Here is a 13881-nt window from a genome sequence, read left to right on the forward strand (position 1 = left end):
GGATTAAGAGGCATAATTTGAGCTTAAAGAGATCTTTCTGGATCAATCATTGAAGATGAAATTTCTATTTTCTGCTGAGGGCTCTGAAGATATCCAATGCTTTCTATGTGAAATCTCAGGCTAATGAGGATAGAGGAAGATTAAGTTACAGACCTATTGAATGTCGTCCTTAAGTTTGGTGGTCAAGGGTGAGTGTTGATAGGTTGAAGGTCTAAACGGTTAATGGGGAAAATATCAGAAAGAAAATCCATTGACAAGCTTATGTATTACACCAAAAAAAGACTTGAAAACTATGTCTTTGTGCACATCAGGTTCTAACAGTTGTGCCAATGTGTCATGGTTTGCATTAAGATCATGCAAGACATTTCAAAACATCACCATACATGATACTCCTCTCAGTAAATAATAAAAAATATTAATTACCTTTTTAGACTAAAAAACAAGAGATGCACTCATATAATGTCCTAAATTATGATCATGAGTTGAGAAAAACTATCCATCTATATCAGGCTGGCTGTTACTAAATGGTGCTTCATCTGAAACAAGAATTGCCTTCTGTAACATTCTTCTCCCTGGCTTGCAAATCATTAGGGGTGATTCTAAAGGTAGTTAAGTTTGGTACTACACAAGCCTAAAAATCTACTCCCATAATTTCCAATCCCGAGTCTGTATTATCCAAGATTGTATTATGGATTATTTTCATATGCTTCTAGATATTGGGCCTAAATGGGCCTTTATTTGGGCTTCCCTATCCAAGTCCTTAGTTCTTCTCCCCTCAGATCTGGCGCAGACTCACAGATCTCTCTCTTCATCGCTGTGCCGACAGTGCGATCGAGGAAGCTCCAAGAACGCAAATTTCGCAGCGATGGCGCTCGCTGGAGTCGAGTAAGCTCGGGAGAAGGGAAGATTTGTGTGGATTTCGATCAAGGGTATTGCTCGCGATGAAGGGTCTCTCAGAGAGACTACGTTCGCCGCTTGTATTCAAGGTTTCTCTACTCGCCTTCGGTTGCCTTGCCTTCTTCTTCCTGGGTAAGCGCTGGTCCGAACATTACCCGGAGAAGCTTGTTTTCTACAACAGTGGCTCTTCCAATGCGATTCCTCGCTCCTCTGATGTGGGAATTTCCCCCAATGCCAACAAGAAATTCAACATTTCGTCGCTCATAGACTCTGTGAATAACCAAACCTTGCCCTCTCCGCCACCTCCCAGTCCTCCCCCACCACATACGTTTGGAGTTGTTGATGGCAATGGAACTATGCGGGACGACTTCGATCCTGGGGATTTCGATCTTGGGGCTGGCGAGAATGATACTGATTTGGACTTATGGAACACGTCCAGTTCTGAAGGTTTAGGGATTAGGGTTCGGAAGTTTCCTCTTTGTCCAGTGGGAATGAAAGAGTATATACCGTGCCTGGATAATGAAGAAGCAATCCGTAAATTGGAGTCCACAGCCAAGGGAGAGAAGTATGAGAGGCATTGTCCAGAGAGAGAGAAAACGTTGAATTGCTTGGTTCCAGCCCCTAATGGCTACAAGTACCGAATTCCCTGGCCCAGAAGCAGAGACGAGGTAAACTGCTTCACATCCAGTCATGATTTGCTAGAAATCCTGGTTTATTTGTTTATCTTTAAGATTTTGGATGTAATTCCCTCATTAAATTTCGAAAAATTCAAAGTATTTCATCGCCTTTAATATGTTTATCGGAAGTAATTTTGAGGAGGCAATAAAATTCTTTCACAATCTTTGAGTTTCTTCCCGCCATAGGGAAATTAGTACCAATCATTTCCCCGTAATCTACTACTTGTAGGTGGTCCATGGTAGAGAAAAATGTAGTTGTAATTCCAGAATGTCTTGTGTTATTCTGCTCTTTCGTCATAATCCCTATGGCGGGAATGAAATGATTTTTTTTTGAGAAAGTATTAAATGGAAATGCTATTATTCCCATCTTTTAATAGGTATGGTTTACCAATGTGCCGCACACACGCCTTGTGGAAGACAAAGGGGGACAGAACTGGATCACCAGGGAGAAGGATAAATTCAAATTTCCTGGAGGTGGAACCCAATTTATACACGGGGCGGATAAGTATTTAGACCAAATATCAGAGGTTATTCATACCCTATCCATCCATACATCAAAAAAATTAATATGATTTTTGAGATTATTTATCTATGTTTTAATGCAGATGTTGCCAGAAATTTCATTTGGTCAACGCACGAGAGTTGTGCTTGATGTTGGGTGTGGGGTGGCCAGCTTCGGTGCTTACTTGTTTTCAAAAAATGTGATTACTATGTCGATTGCACCCAAAGATGTGCACGAAAACCAAATCCAGTTTGCCCTTGAGCGAGGTGTTCCTGCCATGGTGGCGGCATTTGCGACTCGTCGTTTGCTCTACCCAAGTCAAGCTTTTGACTTGATTCATTGCTCGCGGTGCAGGATTAATTGGACCCGTGATGGTAGGTATGTCGTGGTGATTTTTTTGTTGTTTTCAAAGAAATATATATATATTCTGTCGATTCAGTGTTTTAACCTGTGCTGGTTTAACTACCTGCATTACATAGTAATGGGCTGGGCCCAACCTATGTTAAGTTTGATTGAGAGAAAAAGTGACTAAAAGACAAAAGATTAAGGGTCACTCATTTCCTCACATGAGAATTAGTGACCCACTTAAAAGTCACATGGGCCACTCATACATCATGACCCACTTATTAAACAGGGAGGAAATGAAGGAAGAAAATAAGGTGCTGGCTAACATCACTACTTCTTTAATATTTTAATACCAACTAAACTCTTTGCATGATCAGGAGGCTGACTTTTTATTGATATATTTTGAATCCTTATTATTATTTATTGTTCAGATGGAATCTTGCTGCTTGAGGTCAACAGATTACTGAGGGGTGGTGGGTACTTTGTATGGGCTGCACAGCCTGTTTATAAGCACGAAGAGGCACAGCAGGAGGCCTGGAAAGGTAATTCCCCGTGGCACTTAATAACAATACAAATAAATTTTTAGATGACAAAAGAATAAAGGTTTATATTTTCAACTATGTGACATTTGAGGATGTGCACTCAGAGATGGAGGACCTTACCAGACGAATGTGCTGGACACTAGTGCAGAAGGGCGGATATATCGCCATCTGGCAGAAGCCAGTAGACAACAGCTGTTACGTCACTCGTGATACTGGAACTCGTCCTCCTCTATGCAATGCAGATGATAACCCGGACGAAGTTTGGTAACTGCTCTCCCCCAAAACCTTACTTTGAACCCTAAAGCTCAAACCCTTGAATCCCAAATCATTATAACCTAAAAATTCTAAAACCTTCAACCACTAGGACCCTAATTGGATAAAATGTTATTACCTGATGCCTAAACCTAACCCCTAATACTATATTCTAAATGCTAAATCCCTAGAACCCTGGTACCCAAAGTCTAAAATCATAAAACGCTCATCTTAAAGCCTTAAAAAGTCTTCAAGAGTATAATTTTTTAAAATATTTCAGGTCATCGGACCATTGGTCTCCTTTTATTTGACTTAATCATATTTCAGGTATGTAAATCTCACAGCATGCATCAGCCGTATTCCTGAAAATAATGATGGGACAAACCTGACGGCATGGCCAGCTCGTCTGCAGCATCCCCCCAATAGGCTGCGGGGTGTTGAGATGGACGCATTTATGGCCAAAGATGAGATTTTTATGGCGGAGACCCGGTATTGGAGCAGCCTCGTTGAAGGGTATATTAAGGCCTTCAAGTGGAAAAATTTACGTCTCCGAAATATCATGGACATGAGAGCTGGATTTGGAGGGTATATTTCATTTTTTCTCTCAAGTAGTACTATTGATTATAGAATCTATTGTCATAGATACCGAATACCAAATAACTATTCCCAGTCATTTGATTTATTTGTGGGAAAATATGATAATATATTTTTTCATAAAAATACGCTAGATTTGCTGCGGCATTGATTAATCAACAAATCAATGCATGGGTGATGAACATTGTTCCGACAAGTGGACCCAACACTCTGCCTGTGATATTTGATCGTGGGCTTATTGGAGCCGCGCATGATTGGTATGCCATCGCCTGCTTCAGCTTTTTTATGTGGTTCTATTCTTTATTTCGATATTTTCTGGTGCATCGTTTTCTTCTCAATGTGGTTCGCAGGAACAACCTTAATTAATATATCTTCTATTTCTGTACCGTTTAACCTTAATTGTTTTGAAAGAATTAAGCTGCTGTTGAGCATAATTAGATTCTTTAATTTTAAATTTTCCTCTTCATGAAATCTATTTTCTTAGTAAAACAAAAATTTGAAGATAATACTAATTTTCTTTTAAAAAAAAAGATAATAATGTTTTTTAACTGCAAACATTTCTTTCCAACAAAGCTTGAGGGTAAAAAAAGTTTTTATTGGAAAAGTTTTCTCATCTTCAAGACCTTTTCTTAAAAAATAGCTCCGAATCTTTTTTTCTAAAGAAAAAAAACTTTTGAAGTAAACAATTCTTTAATTGCATTTTTCCTTACCATCCAAGCTATTTCTCTTAGTAAAACAAAACTTCAAAAGGACTAAATTCTTTAATTGCGATTTTTCCTTATCATGAAAGCTATTTTCTTATGATAAACAATTCACCGAAGGTAATCAAATGCTTTAAACGTAAATTTCCTTATCATGAAAGCTATTTTCTTAGTAAAACAAAACTTTGCAAGTTTTTTTTTAATTACTTTTACATCACCAAAATTCATTTTTTGCTCTGTAGGTGTGAAGCATTTGACACATACCCCCGAAGCTACGACTTGCTGCTAGCGTCTGGGCTTTTCTTCAAGGAACAGAAGCGGTAATAATGAGATTTGTTAAAAAAAATTGTATTCATTTAACTAGAATAATGAACCAGGTGCAATATTACGATCATACTGCTGGAGATGGACCGGATCCTGAGGCCAGGAGGACGTGTGTATGTTCGCGATACTGTCGGTGTGGTTGAGCAGGTGAAGCAGATCGTCGAGGCCATGGGCTGGCGGGCCGACATCGGCAACACGGAGGAAGGCCCATTTTCTAGCCGTCGCCAGATGCGTTGTGACAAGCCCCTCCACTAGAGAGAAACTGTGAAGTACCCAATGGACCATTTTTCAATTTGTGCATGTCATCCTTGCACAGGAGCCATGCTAATCTTCTCTGTATCATTCCAGTTTTATCAGATGTCGGCGAGGGATTGCGAAATAGCTGGTGATAGAGAGAGATTAATGAAACTCACTTAAATGAATGGAAAGCCCACCTTGCTCTGCTCAATTAAGAGCGAGAGCGATGGATGTACCTGATAGATGGCATCAGAATGACGAGCTGTTGCGGATGGAGATGTCTGAATCTATCTGAGGTCAATGTTGTAAGAAGGGAGATAATGGAGAAGATAAAGGATCACCGCGATAGAGATTTATTGAGACTGGAGAAGAGAAGACATAAATAGTACAAAAGAATGAAGACATTGAATAGACATCAACCAAAAACTAACTATTCAACCCCAATCATAGATGGGGAAATGGATGGATGTGGAGGAAAATATACAAAGAAATTAATTTGGAGATAGAGATATGGAGAGAAACATATAGATGGTGATCTTAAAAGTATAGTCAGACATAAGCCCTAAAGAGAGATATGGAGAATAAAGAAGAGATAAGGGAAAACAGTCAGGTTTTAGATGTCAGGATCTGGATGAACTCAAAATAATTTGTAGTGGAAGACGACATCATTAAAATTATAAAACGAATCACATGATCACGGATAACATCTGTGATTCTTGGATCCTCGAGTGAGGCGAATTGATTTGCTTCATGTGTGTAGCCTCTAGACGTATCCACGTAGTCCATGTCATGTTAAATGTCCTCCTTCACCTTGGCAATCTCCGTTCATCCTCTCTCGTGGTCATTATACCGTCTCGATCACATGGGGAATGGAGATGAGCCATGAGAGAAGGAAGAGGAAGGGGATGGCCCTTGACCAATTCTCAACTAGGTGAATTTTATTCAAGGAGTTCCCTTATTCCTACCAAGTGGATATTTTTCATGAAAATCATAAACTTTAAGTATATCTTTCTATGTCCAAAATACAATTTGTGTATGACCCCCTTAGACTATGTATCATTTTAGTTAATGATCCGAACAACCCAATAACCTTTTATTGGACTTCTAAATTAATTAACTACATCATCACATAGATTAATTAATGTCAGATGAATTTAACCCAATGAGGTGCAAAGTTACACCTCGTGCTCTAGAAGACACATAGTAGTGTACATCGGCTCACTCATGGACTTGTTTGACATGGATTGTGCTTCATCCTCTTGACGCTTCTAGGAAGTCAAGTATCAAACCCTAAACAATCATCCGAGTTAGTTCTAATGCATTTGAAATTCATTAGAGCACTCTTCTCATTTCATACCGTTGGCCAAGGACTTTATTGCATCGTCTTCCTTAATATGTCTCCTCCTATACTGAGGGTACACGATCCCATCTTGATTGTCTTCGTGAACTTTTTGATGGAATCGAACAAAGATTTTTTAGAATCCTATGATTAGAGACTTATAGGTCATAGTCAAACTATAACCATTCATCCAAGTTTGAGGACCACTTCCACAACTATGCGTGGATTACCTTGATTAACAATTTGGTATAATACCATTTAGGGACTTGTGCGGAACAATTTGGTGAATTATGTCGACTAAATAACAGCCACTATCTATCCTTACTGTCTCCACATTATTGGTTACATGACCGGCTGTACTCATCATGTGCGTACGGCTAGATAGTGCAATTCTATCCAGATACTTCGGTGTCTTAATCGAGTGTCATTCTAAAAATAAGAATATTTAGGATACATGCTTAAATATTAGTGATCTCCGATATCATCATGATTCACTAAGTCTGATCATGTATTCATGTACTTCATCATTATAAATATCACACATGTGCACGTGATTAATATACACAAGACGAGATATGGAATGCGTAATTGGCTTGCATGCCATAAATACTTTTATAAAAAATTGCTAGATAAAGACGATATTGGATAAAGTAAACAAAAACTTTAATGTTCAACCCCAACCATAGATGGGTGAATGGATGGATGAGAAGGCATGTATAAAAAGGAATATATTTAGAGATGGAGATATGTAGAGAGATGTATTGATGGTGAGCAGAAAAACATAGTCAGACATAAGCAGATGGGTAGATAAGAGTGGTCCATAGGTAGAAACAGCTATAATTATTGCTAGATTCAGTTAGAAAGGTATATTTAAATATTATTAAAGGATCAGAAATGGATTTTCTTAGGTTTCAAAAGATAATATTTCTAGAATGATAGGATGTTTTTTTAATGGCATTTCTATGTAAAAAGGCTCACAAATGGATTTTCTTAAGCTTAAAATGATAATATTTCTAGAATGATCCGATGTTTTTTTAAATGGCATTTCTATGGAAAGCCATATTTTAAATATCTTAAAGTATATTATATACAGGATGTCGGCATCATATTTGTACAGAAAACTTATAAGTTATGTTATATAAAATTTCCAAAGATTAGAGCTCTAAAGTTAAGCAAACCGTCACAAAAATTCTTGGAAAAAAATGAATATCTTAAAGAACTCCAGAATTTTCAAAAAAAAAGTTGGAGAGATTGATGGAGCGTGCCCTGAAACCATTGGAGAGGCTAGAAATTCAGGATCCGTCAATCAAATCTGACAAATCAACGATTTTTTTCCCATTTTGGCCGCGCCTTAAAATATAAATGTTTTAAATATATCTACAAAGATTCGATGGGTTACAAAATAATGAAATATTAGCCTCCCCGGAGAGAGACTTGGATAAACCCTAAAATCGTTTAGGGCTTTCGATCCCCGGGCGGCGATTCTTCGAGAGTTGTTCAAATTGGGTAGGTCTTCGATCCCGTTCCGGGCTACTAGCTGTTCTAATCTAGAGCCTAAAGGCGTACTGTTCGGCTGGAAGGTCGGTCCTGAACCCGGAATTCTTCATAATTTCTTGTCAAATTCACAGCGAGTTTCTTCATCGAAGTCTTTAAATCTGATTGTTTTAGAAATATTGATGGATCAAGAGCGTTCTGTAATTGCAGCTACTTGTGTCGCAGTGAATCAGACTGAATGTTCGTTTTATTTTTTATCCCCATTGTTGTTTGCAGGTCTCTGTACATTTGCGAAGCTAGAATGACTGGAAGCAATTCAGTCGTTGGGCTCTCGTGGGCTCCCAAGATCTCGCTACCATCCTCTGAAACTAAAAGAACGTCACCTCAAAGTCAACCGCAGATTTCAGCCTTTAAAAGTAGAGATGAGCTTGTCGATGGGTTGTTTGTTCCACCCAGAGATCCCAGAAAATTGAACAAATTGGCGAGGGAGAACAAGAAAGACAACTCTGGAAGTGCTTGGTAATTCCATTTTTCTATCACATATCTCTAAATTCATCCATATTCTAGAACATCGCAAGTCATCCATATTCTTCAGGTTTGACATGCCTGCGCCGACCATCACTCCTGAAGTGAAGAAAGATCTGGAAATTTTGAAGGTATGTTTTCTTTCCGACATATATTTAAACTGATGCAGAAATCGGTTGTATTTGTTCTCCCGAATCCCATCATAGACTAATTAACGCTGATGTTTCCTACAAAGTCTATGATCGGATGATGGTGATGTTGACGACGTATCGATGTTGACACAAAGTTTAAATCAGCCATCGATTTTGTAAAATTCTGGCTAAAAATCGTCAACCTTGTCGTGAACATCATCGTCACTGCCAAAAGGCCTGGTTGATGATGTCAGTGATATTTTTCTGCGACAAAAATGATGACGATGAATTTTTTTTCTGAAAAAAAACCATGACGATGATGTTGAAAAGTGTGAATTGATAAATAATGATAATCAATAATCAGTTACTTGAACAAGATATTACAAGCTTATATCTTTTTAAGAGGAGCTAAGATGGGAAGCGATGTCTCATGTGGGACTGAGGCCCGAATGTGCTAACCATACTCTACAAAAAGTATGGACTGTTGATGGCCATGCAGGATGGTATAAAAGACATGGTTTTCATGTCATTTGGGATGATTGATTGTGATTTTTGTGCAGTTAAGGAGTGTGATTGATCCCAAGAGGCACTACAAGAAGGGAGACTCCAGATTGAAGACTCTCCCCAAATATTTCCAAGTGGGCACCGTGATTGAGCCCTCCACCGATTTCTTCTCCGCCAGGCTGACCAAGAAGCAGAGGAAGTCAACTATCGCGGAAGAACTGCTCTCTGATCAGACCTTCCGGACCTACAGGTCAGCTTTCTTGTGGTCAACGCTTGGTGAGGCTGGTTGATGAAAGCCCAGTTTCTTAATGGGCTTATTGGGCTTTTTCTGCAGGAAGCGCAAGGTGCGGGAGATCGAGGATGCTCTCCAGCCGGGGGGCAACGAGAAGTGGAAGATCCGGGGCAAGCAGACCCTGAAGCGAGCCAAGGAGAGACGAGAGCCGAAGAGCAGACATGGGTAAATCCTATAATGAACACTGGTAATTTTGAGAAGCTCAAAAAAAGGAATTAACCATAAAATAGCCCATTTTGTCATCTGGGTCAACGCTGGAAAAGTCACAGCTTTGGTCAAACCCGCAACCCCCACATTTGTCCAAGGCTGATGCAACGATTTTATGCGCGAGAAACAAGAATCTCGCCTTTAATCATTCTCCTAGTTATTTCCTTCAGATAAAGTTTTATTTATCAATATTCATGGTCTTGAACCAAAACAATTGCTTTAAATCTGGCGAAAGTTAATTCAGAAGTCCATAAATTGCCCGTTTTCTCTTCTGGTAAACGGTTTTATGCCCGACAAACAAGAATCTCGCCTTTAATCATTCTCCAAGTTTTTTTCTCAAGTTAAGTTTTATTTATCAATATTTATGGTCTTGAACCAAAAAAATTGGCTTAAAATCTGGCGAATATTAATCCAGAAGTCCATAAATTGCCCGTTTTCTCTTCTGGTCAAATCGCCTGAAAAAAGCCAGATTTGCTCGCCATTAGTTCCCACTTCCCGGCTGATGCTTCAAATTTAATACAAATCACGCCAAATTAAGGTCAGACATGACTAATTAACCCTCAAACGTCTGCTTCTCTGCTGGAATCGGAGGTCAACGGCAGAGTCTGAAGACATCGGTACATGTTCAATCAAACCCTCGACTTTGCTTCATTAGTTCCCAATCTTATATACAAGGAATAAAAACTCGGCGTTATTCTCCAAAGATTAAATCTGATGCTAACCCACTAGAAAATTAGAGCTTAGTTCTGGAACGAAGGTCGACGACGACCACGCTGACGTTGTCCTCGCTTTGCCGGGCCACGGCGAGTTGGGCCAGCAACTGGGCCGCGTCCCGGCAGGCCTTATTCGGCCCATAAACGCCTTCCTTTCCCGTCCCGTCGCCTTCAGACTTGGGCAAGATCTGCCGTCCGTTTCGGCGCAAGCACCACCTCGCCGCCTTGCAGGCGGCGCCGCCCGGCACCACGTCCCACAGGCCGTCACTCGCCAGAATTAGAAGTTCGTCATCCGTCGTCCTCCTCACCACCTTCACCTCTGGAACCGACGTCACGTACGGCTTCAGATAACAGTCGCCTGAAGAAGGCCGGCGTAAACCATGAATCTCGCGACTTTTGAAGGAAAACTTTGGAAAATCACGCATGCCCGTGTTTGAAACCAAGGAGAAAGACGGAAGCTTGAAGCTCACCGATGGCTCTGGACGTGGAGAGCACCCCCAGGACTCTGGCGCAGTCCCAGTAGACTACTCTTCCTCCGGCCGCTTGAATCCTCTCCAACTCGTCCGGCCTCTCCGGCTGCGCCCAGCATCCAAACAATGATCAGAATCAGAATCAGAATCAGAATCAGAATCAGAAGAAGAAGTATTGTAAAGGAGAAGAAGGAGAAGAACAAGTATTGTAAAGAAGAAGAAGGAGAAGAACAAGTATTGTAAAGAAGAAGAAGGAGAAGAACAAGTATTTTAAAGAAGAAGGAGAAGAACAAGTATTTTAAAGAAGAAGAAGGAGAAGAACAAGTATTTTAAAGAAGAAGAAGAAGAAGAAGAAGAAGAAGAAGAAGAAGAAGAAGAAGAAGAAGAAGAAGAAGAAGAAGAAGAAGAAGAAGAAGAAGAAGAAGAAGAAGAAGTATTGTAAAGGAGGAGGAGGAGGAGGAGGAGAAGAACAAGTATTGTAAAAAAGAAAAAGGAGAAGAACAAGTATTGTAAAGAAGAGGAAGAAGGAGAAGAAGAAGAAGAAGAAGTAGTAGTAAACTTTCCCAAGATTAAAATTCAAGTCCCGGATAATTGCCCACCTTGTGGTCGGAGGAGAGTGGGAAGGCGGCGCCGCCACGGCAGAGGACGGCCCGAGAATCGCCGCAGTTAGCGACGACGAGACGATCAGGCGTCACCACGACCGCCACCGCCGTCGATCCCACGCGAAGACACTCCGGCGGCTGCATCTTGCACCGGCACGCGGCGGCGCCGCGGCGGCGCTGCCCCATCTCCGCCTCCACCCTCGCAAAGCTCCTCTCCATCACAGCCGTCCATTCCTCGTCGCCGCCGGCGAAGCAACGGCCCGCGATCTCCTCCGCCACCACTTCATGCATCCTCTCCTGGCAAGCCTCGGCCACCTACAATAATCCCGGTAAAATTATTCTAAACTTTAGAAGACGAGAAATCTCCATGTTGAACGTGGGCTTACGTGGGAGCAACCGTGGCCGTCGTAGACGGCGAAGAAGTGTAAACCGCGGAGGAATTCCGGCCGAGCCGCCGCCGCGTCTTCCATTTCCGCCCGCCGCCCGCGCAAGCTTGCGACCCCGTACATGGTATCGCCTGTAATCTCCCCTCTCTTCCTCTCTACGTTAAATATACGTGAGCGCGTTCTACGTTGTAATGGAGAGAGTTTCTTACCATATTATTATTTCAATGGGTAGTTTGTCGGCTTAGCGCCACCTGGAGAGAATTTGCTGCGTCTCGCTCTTCTGTCGCCAAGTGTCCGCGCTTGGCGCCGTCGTCTGCCTCTTGATTTTGACTATCTTATTTGAAAACGCGTTATCATCCACGTGGTGGGTTTTTATTTGGAGGTCTTCGTCGCCATGAACAGCCGAAATCGAGACGCCGGGGACTTTCTCCAATTGAAAATTTGAAGTTGATCACATTAGATTGTAGCGATGATATCGCACAACTCTGGTTACTCCACATATTGGATTGAATATTGGTTATAATAACCTTTCACAGGCTAAGTCAGTGTCTCGTCGCAGAAGAGATAAAACGATTCCCAGAAACATAAGTTGGAGGGTACGTACGCGCTGACCAAATTGATGTAGAATCTTGCGTTTGATTCTTGGTCAGTATATCACGTGGCGGCCATTTATTGAAAACTTGGAGTTAGAAATTATATTAAAATTGTACGTCTCGGTGGAAGACAGACAGACTGTTTATCGGAAAACTTTCTAGTAATGATATCATATAACTCTAATTACTACACATATTGGACTGAGTATTTGTTATAACCTTTCACAGGCTCGGTTAGTGTGTCGTCTCTGAACAGATTAAACAATTCCTAGAATCTCAAATTAGAAGACGAGCACGGAGTAAATGCAAGTAGAAATCTTGCGTTTGTTTATTGTTCAGTACATCACGTGGTGACCATTTATTAGGAGCTCTTCGTTCCATCAATTGCCGCAACCGAGACGACAGGAACCTTCTCCAATTGAAATTTTGGAGTTAGGTGATATTAAAATTGTACGCTGCCGCGGAAGACAGACTGTGTTGGCTGAGATTCGATCTGAATCTCACAGATCGATCTCAGTCCTCCCTCAGAAATCAGTGAACGAACTGACACTCCTATGAACAAGAACGAACAAAAAATGAATCTTGGATTAATCAAATGTTGTAACAACGTTGGGGCTTTTATACCGTCCAAGTTTCTATTTCAAGAAAGAAAAAGAGGAAAAGAAATGAGAAAGGACGGACGTCTATCCGGGATCACACCTTCAATCTCCTCCTTGATCCTGGATGCCAGAGTTGATCTTCTTAACCCCCATTCTATCTCAAAATTCTTGAAACTTGATCTTCCCTAGTGATTTTGTGAGAACATCTGCAATCTGTTCATCAATCGTCACAAAATTCACTTCGATCTGTCCTGCTTCCACACAAACTCTGATAAAATGGAATCTTGTGTCAATATGCTTGCTCCGACTGTGATGTACATGATTTCTACTCGGCTGTATTGCTGAGTTGTTGTCTACCATGATCTTGATAGCATTCTGTGATTCCCCACTCAGCTCTCCTAGCAATCTGCTCAACCAGATTCCCTGGCAGGCTGCTGTTGAGAGAGCTATGTATTCAGCTTCGCATGAAGATAGAGCTACCACTTGCCATCGAACCCAAAAAGAATATTTGACCAAAGGTGCTCTTTCTGTCAAGTGTATCTCCAGCAAAATCACTGTCGCTGTAGCCTTTCAACGCAACAGTTCCTTGACTTTGTTTGTATAGAAGCCCATAATTTTGGGGTCCCTTTAACATACCTGAGAATTCGTTTTGCTGCCAGCATATGTACAGTAGTGGGCTTTTGCATGAATCTGCTCAGAACCCCCACGCTGTACACAAGATCTGGTCGTGTGTGAGTGAGATACCTCAGGCTTCCCATCAATTTTCTGAAGTGAGTTGCATCAACTTCCCTCTCTTCTTCATCCTTGAAGTTTGGTCTAACTTCCATAGGAGTCAAAGAGGGATTGCATTCCTCCATCTTGAAAACATTCAGCAATTTAGCAGCATACCTGCTCTACATCAGAGTAATTGTAGTCGATGACTGCTTAACTTCAATTCCAAGGTAAGATGACAGTA

General features: G+C 41.0%; 3 protein-coding genes and 1 non-coding gene across 4 annotated transcripts; 2 read left to right on the forward strand and 2 right to left on the reverse strand.

The window, feature by feature from the left end:
- Positions 1 to 787: 787 nt before the first annotated feature.
- On the forward strand, positions 788 to 5213 carry LOC144700597 (putative methyltransferase PMT12). Its single transcript, XM_078572040.1, has 9 exons — positions 788 to 1565; positions 1952 to 2101; positions 2180 to 2450; positions 2853 to 2963; positions 3068 to 3227; positions 3543 to 3800; positions 3944 to 4066; positions 4753 to 4830; positions 4888 to 5213. The coding sequence occupies exons 1-9, from the start codon at positions 942 to 944 to the stop codon at positions 5087 to 5089; spliced, it is 1977 nt and encodes a 658-aa protein (XP_078428166.1). The 5' UTR covers positions 788 to 941; the 3' UTR covers positions 5090 to 5213.
- LOC144714252 (U6 spliceosomal RNA) lies at positions 5105 to 5212 on the reverse strand. Its single transcript, XR_013584295.1, has one exon. It is a non-coding gene; the product is annotated as a U6 spliceosomal RNA (small nuclear RNA).
- Positions 5214 to 7821: 2608 nt separating the features above from the next.
- LOC144700606 (rRNA-processing protein fcf2-like) lies at positions 7822 to 9583 on the forward strand. The gene is made up of 5 exons (XM_078572051.1): positions 7822 to 7990; positions 8181 to 8423; positions 8500 to 8560; positions 9121 to 9314; positions 9399 to 9583. The coding sequence occupies exons 2-5, from the start codon at positions 8206 to 8208 to the stop codon at positions 9523 to 9525; spliced, it is 600 nt and encodes a 199-aa protein (XP_078428177.1). The 5' UTR covers positions 7822 to 7990; positions 8181 to 8205; the 3' UTR covers positions 9526 to 9583.
- Positions 9584 to 10187: 604 nt separating this feature from the next.
- Positions 10188 to 11904, reverse strand: LOC144700615 (putative protein phosphatase 2C 49). Its single transcript, XM_078572062.1, has 4 exons — positions 11735 to 11904; positions 11346 to 11663; positions 10747 to 10852; positions 10188 to 10634 (listed from the first exon to the last, which is right to left on the reverse strand). Exons 1-4 carry the CDS (start codon positions 11855 to 11857, stop codon positions 10297 to 10299), a joined length of 885 nt encoding a protein of 294 aa, XP_078428188.1. The 5' UTR covers positions 11858 to 11904; the 3' UTR covers positions 10188 to 10296.
- Positions 11905 to 13881: the final 1977 nt, after the last annotated feature.

The sequence above is a fragment of the Wolffia australiana genome, chromosome 1 (assembly GCF_029677425.1).
Source record: "Wolffia australiana isolate 7733 chromosome 1, ASM2967742v1".
NCBI classification, from domain to species: domain Eukaryota; kingdom Viridiplantae; phylum Streptophyta; class Magnoliopsida; order Alismatales; family Araceae; genus Wolffia; species Wolffia australiana.

Bases quoted from the DNA above. Each gene is read 5' to 3' on its own strand.
- LOC144700597 (XM_078572040.1), top strand. From the start codon at position 942: ATGAAGGGTCTCTCAGAGAGACTACGTTCGCCGCTTGTATTCAAGGTT. The intron at 3,228-3,542 runs GTAACTGCTCTC...ATCATATTTCAG, and splicing joins GATAACCCGGACGAAGTTTG to GTATGTAAATCTCACAGCAT. The intron at 4,067-4,752 runs GTATGCCATCGC...TTTGCTCTGTAG, and splicing joins ATTGGAGCCGCGCATGATTG to GTGTGAAGCATTTGACACAT.
- LOC144700606 (XM_078572051.1), top strand. From the start codon at position 8,206: ATGACTGGAAGCAATTCAGTCGTTGGGCTCTCGTGGGCTCCCAAGATC. The intron at 8,561-9,120 runs GTATGTTTTCTT...ATTTTTGTGCAG, and splicing joins AAGATCTGGAAATTTTGAAG to TTAAGGAGTGTGATTGATCC. The intron at 9,315-9,398 runs GTCAGCTTTCTT...CTTTTTCTGCAG, and splicing joins CAGACCTTCCGGACCTACAG to GAAGCGCAAGGTGCGGGAGA.
- LOC144700615 (XM_078572062.1), bottom strand. From the start codon at position 11,857: ATGTACGGGGTCGCAAGCTTGCGCGGGCGGCGGGCGGAAATGGAAGAC. The intron at 11,664-11,734 runs GTAAGCCCACGT...GGATTATTGTAG, and splicing joins ACGGCCACGGTTGCTCCCAC to GTGGCCGAGGCTTGCCAGGA. The intron at 10,635-10,746 runs GTGAGCTTCAAG...GGCCTTCTTCAG, and splicing joins CTCCACGTCCAGAGCCATCG to GCGACTGTTATCTGAAGCCG.